This window comes from Syngnathus floridae, chromosome 9 (genome assembly GCF_059516105.1).
Source record: "Syngnathus floridae isolate MCC-2025c chromosome 9, RoL_Sflo_1.0, whole genome shotgun sequence".
Classification (NCBI taxonomy): Eukaryota; Metazoa; Chordata; class Actinopteri; order Syngnathiformes; family Syngnathidae; genus Syngnathus; species Syngnathus floridae.
Window position 1 is genome coordinate 11,507,311 of NC_142421.1, and position 11,975 is coordinate 11,519,285.

General features: G+C 45.4%; 1 protein-coding gene across 5 annotated transcripts in view; it reads left to right on the plus strand.

The window, feature by feature from the left end:
• akt3a (AKT serine/threonine kinase 3a) overlaps positions 1–11,722 on the plus strand; it is a 31,629-nt gene extending 19,907 nt beyond the window's left edge. For all 5 annotated transcript variants that reach the window (XM_088385794.1, XM_088385797.1, XM_088385798.1 and 2 more), the window contains 10 exons: positions 1,829–1,973; positions 2,270–2,401; positions 2,695–2,760; positions 3,336–3,404; positions 5,156–5,278; positions 5,361–5,489; positions 9,066–9,280; positions 9,371–9,458; positions 9,539–9,641; positions 9,926–11,722. In XM_088385794.1, the coding sequence (XP_088241920.1) occupies positions 1,829–1,973; positions 2,270–2,401; positions 2,695–2,760; positions 3,336–3,404; positions 5,156–5,278; positions 5,361–5,489; positions 9,066–9,280; positions 9,371–9,458; positions 9,539–9,641; positions 9,926–10,011 (1,156 nt within the window). In that variant the 3' untranslated portion in view covers positions 10,012–11,722. The remainder of the gene's footprint in view (positions 1–1,828; positions 1,974–2,269; positions 2,402–2,694; positions 2,761–3,335; positions 3,405–5,155; positions 5,279–5,360; positions 5,490–9,065; positions 9,281–9,370; positions 9,459–9,538; positions 9,642–9,925) is intronic.
• The last annotated feature ends 253 nt before the right edge of the window (positions 11,723–11,975 follow it).

Consider the following 11,975-nt stretch of genomic DNA (forward strand, 5'->3'; position numbering starts at 1 on the left):
TGGCCATTACGCACGCTCGGTCCTATGCCATGGAGCTCTCGTGTCTGGAAGTTCACGCTGCCACACGCTTGGAAGTTTGTTTTGTTTTAATAAAGAGCCGTTTACCAAACCCACGTCGATCCTTGTACTTTGTTTACGCTACAATATAGTTATATACTAGATCTGTGGAATAAAGACGAGGCTGACGTCAGGGCGCACGCGCGGCGATGTTGACAAAGGACGAGGAATTTGATCGATGGATTTAATGGATTTAAAGTGCACGGATGGTTTGATAATATTATTGCTTATATTATAGTTATTTGAAATATATTTTATCTATCGTTATATGAGCCTGTGGAATATTTTGAAGTGCAAGCGCCCTCAGCCGCGCACACCCATTGTTGACAAAGAATGATCGATGGATTTAATGAATTGGAGTGACACTGATGATTTTATAAACGTGTTATTCATGTAATCGTTTTCTTTAATAACTCTATATGTTACGTCAGGCCCATTCTCAGCTCTTCGTTTGTGTTTGTCACGTTAGCATACCTATCGTTTAGCCTGTTGCTATCGTATCGAACGATCGATGGATTTAATGAATTGGAGTGATATCGATGGTTTTATAAATATGTTATTTATGTAATAGTTGTCCTAAATCACTCTATATGTTACGTCAGGCCTGTTCTCAGCTCCTCGTTTGTGTTTGTCACGTTAGCATTCCTATCGTTTAGCCTGTTGCTATCGTATCGATCGATCTATGGATTTAATGAATTGGAGTGACACCGATGGTTTTATAAACATGTTATTCATGTAATAGTTGTCCTTAATCACTCTATATGTTACGTCAGGCCCGTTCTCAACTCTTTGTTTGTGTTTGCCACGTTAGCATACCTATCGTTTAGCCTGTTGTTGCTCGTTCATGACTGTTTTTGGTGTAGGATTTTGTCGAATAAATTGCCCCCCAAAATGCAATTTATATTCCGGAGCGACTTATATATGTTTTTTTTTCACTTTTTGGGGCATTTTATGGCTGGTGCGACTTATACTCCGGAGCGACTTATAGTCCGGAAAATACGGTAGATAAAATGATTCCCTTAGTATTCCTCAGCATCTGAAAATCAAAATCAAAAACTGAACCCCCCCCAAAATAAAAATGAAATCAATTAAAAAATATTTTAAAAATTGAAAATAAATAAAAAGGATTACATTAACAGGTGATTGTTATGTAAAGGTTAGCAAGCTTTGATTGTTTTCCAGTTACTCATCCATGTTCAAAACTGGCTGAGTCCCTAGGGCCTGAAAATCAAGATTTTTTTTTTGTAAAATGCAAAAAAAATAAAGACAATATGCATTTTCAAGTATACATAAAAATATGAAATTATTGCATAATTTGTGTTGCTCTTTAATACCATGGAAAACGCTCATAACCCCTGTCATTATATTTATCATTGTTACAAACAATAACCACACACACACACCTCCTAATTGACCAACTTTGTCCCAGCAGATGTTGAACAAGTCTGCTAATGAAAAGCCAATGGGGGGGAACAATGTTTGCAAACAACATTGCATTGTTCGCTGTAACACAGGGGCGTATAACACACACACACACGCACACGCAGGCATGCACGCACCAGCAGGCATTAGTTCTGCTCCGTGATCATTGTTCATTGGCTTGATTCTCTTGGCGGCCATTTTCCTCTCTGTTAAACAAACGAGTGTTTGTGTCAATTTAAAGCGCGTTCAAGCCAAGCTGCCGTTTTTGCAGATAACCCGCGTTAGCCGTAGCGACACGTAGCGTCCGTCGTACGCCGGTGTCATTATCCAGTCTGTGGTCTCCTGGTAGAGATGAGTGGACGGAGGCCATCCAGATGGTGGCAGACAAGCTGCAGAAGCAAGAGGAGGAGAGGATCCAGTGTAGTCCCACCTCCAACATCGACAACATGGTGGAGGAGGAGATGGACATCTCCACCACGCATCACAAACGCAAGGTAGCTAACGCACGTATGGAAACATGACTCATGTTGTCAAGCTTCATACTTGGAGGGAAGTCTTTTTTACATCTGGTTATTTCAATTGCCCTAAAATGTACAGGAAGTCAGCCATTTCGATTAGAAGCAGCCATTTTGAGGCATTGAAAAATTTTCTTAGACTCTAAATGCATATTCTTCAGAAATATGCTGAATTGCAAATTGTACGGGCACTGAACTTGGACCAACTTCTGCAAATTGTTGATACAGCTTTTGTAACCTCCTAAAAGGTTAAACTTTGTTTTTTGTCCACCCAGACAATGAGCGACTTCGACTACCTGAAGCTGCTTGGAAAGGGAACGTTTGGGAAAGTGATTCTTGTCCGGGAGAAGGCCAGCGGGAAATACTATGCCATGAAGATTCTAAAAAAGGAAGTCATCATCGCCAAGGTCTTTCCTCAATTGACTTTTAAACTGCATTATTTTAGCCTCTTGAAACTTGTTTTCAGGGGCGGAGCTTAGAGTTTCAATAACATGCTTGCCTCTGAGAGGTATTGTTATCACAAAAGTAAAACAAGGATAAGTAACAGGACAAGATGGAGACGCCAAGCTAACAGCTAAGCTAACATGAAATGTAGTGTACCCAAACACCAGACGATTACTGAATTTCTGATGAATTTATCGACCTGTTTAGTGAATCTTTGTGATGGTTTGACATGCTGTTGTTGTGTTGTTGTGTACAGGATGAAGTGGCGCACACACTCACAGAGAGCCGAGTGCTAAAAAACACCAGACACCCCTTTCTCACCGTAAGTCACATACGTGCCACACACACACACACGACGGGGGGGTTCACACTTACTGTATGCACACATGCAAATGGGCTACATCTGCACTTACTCTCACACGAGGCGGCACATTGATCCTATACGTACCTGCGTCTCTGGAGGCTAATTACGCGCCAGGCATCAAATTGTGGGACAATAATGGACACATCTGTTAGCCGTTTGCTGTTTGCGCAGACACATCAGCTCCCGCGAACTTCCGTCTGCTCCAGATACTTTTTTTTCCTTTATACCACTGTCACATCTGCAGCCACAAAGAGACGCAAAGACCAACTGTTCTTTTGTTTAGTGCCTCTATCCTTCAAAGTAAACACTTCTCGCATGATTGTTTGCCGAAGCGCATACGGAGATGAACCATCTAAAGCTACGGATGCTAGTCTGGTTTTGTTTGTTGCGCCTGCTGTTTTCATTCTCGAACGATGGCAATGACATTCAAGATGGTGAAAGTCACCTGTACGCCTTGTATTTGTTGCAGTGATACAATGTTGTACTTTGAGTGCATGTGCAAATTAAATGTGCGTTTGTTGTGTTTGTTTCAGTCATTGAAGTATTCATTCCAGACAAAAGACCGCCTCTGTTTTGTCATGGAGTATGTGAACGGCGGAGAGGTAAGACGTGAGATACATGACATACTATAGTATTTCAGTATTCCCCCACTATATCACCCTTCATTTGTTTGTTTAAGCATTCGTTTTCTGACTTTTTTGTAATTCAATTCAAATTAATTCATTTATTTCAAATTGAAATGCTAAGTAGTACAATGCAATTTTCAAAAGCCACAAAAAGTCAATTGGTCATCTATCCCTGCGTATTTAAGAAATTTCACGGGAAAAACGTGTCTTTTCTTCTATGCAATTGAGTAGGCATCAGTTAATCACAGATGAAGTAGCCGAGCTTTACTGTACACAATGCAAAGATGTGCTAACAGTGAGCCACTTAAGGGGACTGTTGAGTCAATTTGCCAGCCAATTGGCTCGTCACGCGTTTCCTCCTCATCCTCCGGATGCTTGTCGACTGTCGACTCACCTGTGGGCCTCCAGCAGCCAGAATGACAGTCGGAGACAAAATGAGTTTGGATCCCCCCCCACTTTTCCCCATTTCTCAGCCTTTTAATCGGCACCAATTGCAATCTTGCCTCATTCCCTTAGTGTGGCCATCACCTGCTGCCCGCCTTCCAGCGAGCAAGGCGCATCGCGGCGCTCGGCGCCAGGCCTGGGCCAACGCTCGCCCGAGACGGCGGCAAACACACGCCGCAAATAGACCCTCATCGGACAAATTGTGAGCGCGCGTACTGCACGGGTGCTGCCAATTACAAAGCTGCCACAGTCGCAGCTGCCAGCGCGCTGATCAAGGCCCACCTGTCGTGTTAGAGCACGCACGCGCACACACACACACAGCAAGGTGATCCATCCGTGAGCATCACTCCAGCGGCCATATGCAAACCTCCCTGAGCAATTAATGGGGAGATGTGTGCCCCGTGGCCTCGTGGGTAATTTGTACCACTCTGCTGTGGGCCGTGAGTGTGACAAGTGACAGCAGAGAGTGAAACTATGAGGCCAACACGGAAAAGCGTTGTGTAGTGGGAGGGCTGGGGGTTCACGCCAACGATGACACAAACAAAACACTTGACCACTTGTATTTTCTCAATTTTTTTAGGAATAAAGTTGTCTTAATTTTTTTTTTATATAAAGATTGTTTGTTAGACTAAAGTACATCAGTATTTGATTTACAAAAAAAGCATAGTCCCAGGAGTACAAAGTCTTTGTGCTCCAGAAAAGTTCTATTAGAATAAGAAAACCTCCCGTAAGAAAAACTTATGGTATGAGAACAAAGTCATATTTTTAAAAAAGTTGTATTGTTTAGGATAAAGAAAATAATGTATTAAAACTAGTGGCCTTTGCATTAATGATGCGAGTTAGTTTTTTTTTTGCCAGCAAGGAAGCAGGTTGGAGTGAATGAAAATGGAGGCTGGGAGGGGGGGCAGATAGTGCACTAATGAGCGTCACGCCGGAGGCTGGGGGGGGGGGGGCGCGACGCTCCATGCCGCCTCCCTTTAACTGGACTGGCGTATTGATTAAGAGTTTGGCCCCCGTCGCCCAACTCCACGCCAGCGCCTCGTCAGCCTCGCCTGAGGTTGGTGCGCGCCGAATGGGGGTGTGCGCTTGTAGATGAGGTGCCAGCTGCTGAGTGCCTCCATACCCCCCCTCCGTCTTTTTGCCCTCCCCTCCGCCATCTATCATCTCAATATGGTGCGCAGGCAGCCAGTTTGTGTTGTGCTAATTTCCTCCAATAAATCAGTAATTATTGCTGCGCCGTCCCTGCTGTCTCCCTATACCCTCCCTCCGCCTTCCCCCCGCAGCTGTTTTTCCACTTGTCCAGAGAGCGGGTGTTCTCCGAGGAGCGCACGCGATTCTACGGCGCCGAGATCGTCTCGGCGCTGGATTACCTGCACTCGGCCAAGATCGTGTACCGTGACCTCAAGGTAAACACCGGCACTGGATGCTCAGGTGGCTAATTTACCACAAGCGACTTGGCTAACTGATTATTGATGCGCTCCCTCCCAGCTGGAGAACCTGATGCTAGATAAAGATGGCCACATCAAGATAACCGACTTCGGCCTGTGCAAGGAAGGCATCACGGACGCCGCCACCATGAAGACCTTCTGCGGCACGCCTGAGTACCTCGCACCCGAGGTAACCTTGGCACCACTCGCACGTTTATGTCAAAGCAGGCCCCAACCCGGTCTCTCATGAAAGCCGACACAAGAGCAAGTTTGAAAAAGATACACACGACATTAGTTTGATTACTGGGTTTGTTTGGTAGTCTGATGTAATAGATGTATGAATATTTTCCATCTATAAAACACAACCTCTTGGGCTACAAAAGAGTTATTTAAACACAGCAGATAAATTAGAACGAGCTTGAACTTCTAATGGTTGATTTAAGCCAGCGTGCATCCAGCTCCAAGGCCAGCAGATCAACTGGCGAGCGTGCGGGCCTGTGGGTGGCGACGTGGGGACCAAGGCAGCAGGGGAGCGGCGTGGCGTCGTACATCCCACTTGAAAAAAGTAGCGAGGACAATTTGGCGCAGCATTTTCATCTTTTTTTTTTTGTTTTGTTTTGTTTTGTTTTGTTCAAGTGCCTTTCTTGCGTGCCAAAAGCTGATTGGAGGCTGCTAGTTATTTTTCACAGGATGTGCGTTTATGCACGCGTGTGTGTGTTGCAGTAGAAAGTGCGGGCTAAAGTGAGGCAGATGGCGGCAGATGGGCGAGGTTGGAGGAAGGTGCTCGGAAAAAACCTGGAAATCTACACCGCCGCCGCTCGTCCGCCCGCCCGCCCGCACGCTCTGCTTGCCGCCCGCGTGTAAAAATAACACAGTGTGCTCCCAGCCAAGTTCCAGAGATGCAAAGTAGCTGGGATCAAACAGAGGAGGGGAGAGGGGGGGTTCGCTGGTGGGGGCTTGAACGCAGACAGCGATGAGATGGCAGAGGAAATATTTCAGGGTTAGCTGATGGTAATTCTGTGTGTGCAAAGGCCACCCAATGTGGGCTTGTGTCATTACGTATTGGATTAGAAAATGCGACATGATGCAATAATAATCAGAATCTTTTGGAAAAAATGCAGCATGGTGGCGTGCAGGTCTTGGTTTTGTGCAATTGAGGCATCAAAAAATGTGGTTAACAGCATTAATGAAACAAAATCGTATAAAGTAGAATGTTACAAGACAACACTCAATTTTCAATATTTGAAAATGTCTTTGAAAAATACTGTTGAGTGTTGCAAGATACAGTTTATTTCAAAACAAACCTAATATGTGAAATTGTAAATAAATGTAGAATTATCTTACCAAATATCACACATTTTTTACTAGAAAAAAAACAAGTTAAAAGGAATACAAATTTAAAAGTCGAATGTCACAAAAAACAAAATGTTTTTTTTTTCTCCAAAAATTACGTAATATTTTTAAAATGTTACAGGATACTAAGCATTTCTTTATTTAAGAACAAAAAAAAAATGTTTCACAATTTTATTCTTATTTTGTTTCATTGTGACACTTCAACATGTTTGAGCAGAGGCTCACACGTCAACCGAACAATGAAACCATCAAACTTGCGTTGTGATTCAACACATCAGCATCAATCTGTCCACCTCAAATCGCCATCGCTGCACCTTTTTGTGTCAACATGTACAAAATGTCTCCCCTTTTACTCTGGCAACATGTGTGCGAGTGTGTGTGTTTACTGTGATCACGTGTACGCCCGCTGGCGATACGGGCCGCTAGCTGCCCCGGGCTAGCCGCTCATTCCTGTCCCGTCCTTGATCCCTGTCTTGGCTGCCAAAGCCCCCCCCGACCCATGCCATCATCTCGCCGCCTCCGAGATCCATCCCCCACCCCCTCCTCTGCCTCTCTTTTGTCTCATCCCCTTTTTCCCGTCGCTTAAACACGCGCACGTCTTTTGAAGTCGTGAGGTCAGCTGTGCTGCCTCAAAAAACAAGTCCAAACGTGCTCACACACTCGCCGGCGGCTGTGGGGCAGCGATCTGGCAGCGCGAGGATTAATCTGCTCCCTGCCTGCGACCGAGCTGCCACCTCTTTTTTCCCCCCCTCTCAATTTTGTCTCTCCTTGTTTTCGGCAGTTGGAAAAGTTGCGGGCTAAATATTCCATCTGTCTGTCAAGTGCTGCTGGCTTTAAGACAACCCTTTTTATTTCATTTTATTTAAACATTTAAATAGTTGTGTTACTCTTACAAGATATCAACCTAATAATTTGGTTTAAAGTGAAAAAAGGGTTCTGTTATGGATGTCACACAAATTTTTGAAGTTGAAAATAAATTTACCGAATTTAATCAGTTTAATATTTTTGGAGTTGTTCTTGCATGCTCTTCAACATCTACTTGTTTAGCGCACTTTAAAAACTCAAGCGGCTTAATATTGCATCTGGTGTTAGCCGCCATGTTTGCTCTCCAGTTGTAGAGTGTGCAGCGCTGGCAGTGGCCCATCTTCCTCCAGCAAGCTTTTTCTTCTTCTACTTCTTGTGACTTGCTAGCAGCGTGCAAACATCACACATGAAATATCTATCTCCATACAACCACTTCCATAGTTGTTTTGCTTCCCAAACTCAACAATTGATGACGATGTTTAGTTTTGCATCCATGTCACAGCTGCTTGCGCTTGCCTTATTGATTACAGCCGCAAGTATTTTGTTTTGTCTGGCATGCAGCGCTACTTTCATTCATTTCATCAGCCCCTCCCAATGAAAACAAAATGTCTCAAACAACTTTACTCGATCTTGGCACCGAATGTTGTGATTCTGATGGACTTAAGTCGATCTTGGCATTTAACGAGCTAAAAGTCTGCCGTGTATGCACCGCGAGCGTCAAAAGACAATGCCTGTGTTTCGCTCGTTATGTTTGTTGGTGCGGGTTGGCTCGCTCCTGCTCGCCCGCCCGCCTGGCCGGCCGGCCTGCTCCATTATTCTTAACAGTGAGAAGATGCTATTATTATTGGCGAGATGTATGGCATATGCCGCTCTGGACGCTCTCCAACCCTGCCAGTCTGTCCGTCACCACACACACACACACACTCACACACACACACAAACGGTCACACTTGCACTCGCACACTCATCATAGCGTCACATGTTAATCAGCTTGTGATGTTAATGAGCACCTGAAGTAGCTCTGCCTCGCTCGCGACGGGATGAAGGCGAAGCAGATGGACGAGGCGAGAGTGGGCCAGGTGCGTGAGACCACTTTGATAGCGTCGCCGAGTTGCCGTGACCCGCCCGTGCTCGCGGCCCGCCCCGCCTTCTCCATCCAGGGACGAGCGGGGCCTCTGAAGACCCGCCACCCGCTGATGTTTGCCATCTCTGCTTTTTTTTTTTTAATGCTTCCCTGCAGCCACCTTGCTCGGCGCCATATTGACTCGGCTGCGCTTTATCTCCTGGCTCATCTGTCCGCTACTTCGTCTTCTTCTTCGCCACCTTGGGCGCTTTGGTGCTAGTAAAAGAAATGCACACACGCAGAATGCAAACAGATGTCTCGTAAGAAAGACAAACAAAATGTTGTTTAAAGTCACGTTTTGCCTTATTTCTGGCTACATTTATTCAGTTTAACCGGTTAGCTCAGTCGCCGCCACACTCTTCACATGGACAATAAGTCTTTTTTTATGATTTGTTGTTGTCATTTGATCCTTTGTGCTGGACGCACTTTGGTACTGCTCCCTAAGTAAATTTGAGGCCAAGAAAAAACTTTGATATCTGCTGTCAGGTGCTGGAGGACAACGACTACGGGCGGGCGGTGGACTGGTGGGGCCTGGGCGTGGTAACGTACGAGATGATGTGCGGCCGCCTGCCCTTCTACAACCAGGACCACGAGAAGCTCTTTGAGCTCATCCTGATGGAGGACATCAAGTTCCCGCGCACGCTCTCGGCCGACGCCAAGTCGCTGCTTTCGGGACTCCTCATCAAGGACCCCAACAAACGGTGCGTGTTGGAAAGTTTTCTTTTCCTACTCTCTGATCATATGTAGCTTCAAAGCACGTACATGTTTTTTTTTTGTCTTTGCTAAACTAGGCTCGGCGGTGGACCAGATGACGCCAAAGAAATAATGAGGCACAGTTTCTTTACCGGAGTCGACTGGCAGCATGTGTATGACAAAAAGGTGCGGACGCATGTACCAAATATTCAGTTCTGTACTCTTGAGTTTTTCACCGCATCCTCTCGGCCCGCCGTCTGCTCCAGATGGTTCCTCCGTTCAAGCCTCAAGTGACGTCGGAGACGGACACCAGGTACTTTGACGAGGAGTTCACGGCGCAGACCATCACCGTGACGCCGCCGGAGAAATGTGAGTCTTCCTTGCGTCTACGTAGTTGCCGTTTTTTGTGGCCACCCTGAATGAGATTGACCAAGACCAGAACTCATAGAGACCAAGACACAAGACATTTGGGAGTTGAGACTAAGGCAAGACTATCAAAAATCAATTCTTAAAAACCATGACAACATGTCCCAACTCAGCCTAACTTGACGAACAGAGCACTTTAAAAACAATTGTGTTGACTTAACTGTACAAATGATGGCCTCCCAACGAGTAACTTGCTGCTTCTGTGGGTATTGTCTTGCACACACCAGTCGACGAGGACGGCATGGACTGTTTGGACAACGAGAGACGACCGCACTTCCCGCAGTTCTCCTACTCGGCCAGTGGGCGGGAATGAATGACACGCCCCCTCTAACCCCGCCCCCTGCTGTGACATCATTACAGCTGGTCTATGAGATCATCAGCGTGGGACACTCAAAAGAGGAAACCACAGCTTTCGGACCCGGGAGAATCTACCCAAGGAAGGATTTTGCCATCCTTTTTCCTTTTTGTCAGCCATTTTTGTCTCATTCATGGTTTACGAAGGGAGCGAAAGGTACGAAGGCGGTTAGCCGCTAATGTGACGGCCCCCGGTACGACTGCTGCGCTTTGACTGGTTCGTTCCTCGCTGGCCATGCACACATACACACTCACACACGCGTGACTCGGTTGTAAACTCAGGCTTTTCTTGCACACGTGAACCATTCTGGGATCGACTGAGCGGGTCTGGTAGGCAGGAGTTGACTCAGGTGTAATTTCCCACTCGTCGTTGCTGCTATTCCAACATCCGCCTCTAGGACGCATACTCTATGCGTCTCTTCAACCGGACTACTGCTAAACAGATCTATCGCTAGTAGGACTGGGTCATATAACCTTCAAATAAAACCTAATTTTCCTCATATATTTAAAACAAGCTTGACTTTTTTGCTCCTGATACCAAAACAAGCTTGGAAACAGTTCTTTTTGCCCAACATTAATTTGCATCAAGTTCCACAGAAATAGTAGGAATAAAAAGCTACATTTTTGCAGATACATTGCTATTGGTCTCATTATTGATCACTCAAAAACTATGAACAAAATCAAACTGTCCAAAAACCAAAGCAATATTTCCCATAGGAAATCATGTAAATCCAATTAATCCATGAGTCACTTTTTTTCAGATTTACAATTTCATCACAATCCCCTTTTCATTTACAACCATGTTGTCAGTGTACGCAGTGCATGTCAACAAGGATACTCACTGAAAATAAAAGTTGTCCTGAGCAATAAACGGGACATAATCAATAGAATGGAAGTATGGCCCAGCCCTAACTGCTAGCTAGCGACACATCTATGCCTCAGCTTACTAACTCGCTGCTACCGTGGTCGCTGGGTCGCATCCATGCGTATCTAGCCGACAAACGACATAACCGATCGAAGATGTCACCTTGTCACGCGAGGAGGTTTCACGTTCAAGCGCAGCAGTTCCCCAACCATGGCCCTTTATAGCTTTACGACCCACAATGCAACGCTCGCTCGTCAATTTAAGACTGGAGGCCGACACCGGCGCCACGCAACGCCGCCGTGGATGCAAACGTATTTATAATGAGGATCTTTCCTTGGTGGAAGTACTTCTGGCTTATTTATTATCCCGCTCATCGTCCCCATTTTCTATTTGACTTTTTTCTATTAACCGACAGGCGATTCTACCGGACGAGTCTTTGTGCGTTAGGGCTGAGAAAACAAAATGGCCGAAGAATGTAGGACGGGGACCCGGTTCTGTCGCTTATTACCTCCGCCAAGCATTATTTGTGTATTTATTACTTTGTTTGTTAGGCCGCTTGTGTGCAGGACCAAAGCCTTGCCTGGCGGAGGCCTTGTGGCCGTGAGAGGTTGCTGGAGAGCGCAGACTTCCACCAAGGGCTTTTTATATTATACCCATATTCATGACTTCGTAGAAGATCCCACTGTAGATGACTATATGCACTTTTCACCCCCCCCCCCCCAAAAAAAAAGTCTGTGAATTATTTATAATTTTTATGTTTTGTTTCACTATAAACGTGAATTCAGATATGAATGACAAATAGTAATTTTGTCTGTATGTCTCTTTGTTCAAAGCTAGAGTTACCTTGGTGGAGGTCTGAGTTTTTGGAGCTCTTCTGTTGTTTTTTTCTCTTGTTTTTGTTTTTTCGAGGTCTTCTTTATGTATTGCGATCAAACTGTGACGAGCGCAGACGACCGGATATGTTGAAGATAGACACGGCAACTTTACTGATAAGCACTTGAAATGTTTGTGTGAGTTGGACAGGAAAAGTGAGGCGCAAGTAGAAAAGCAGAGGACGA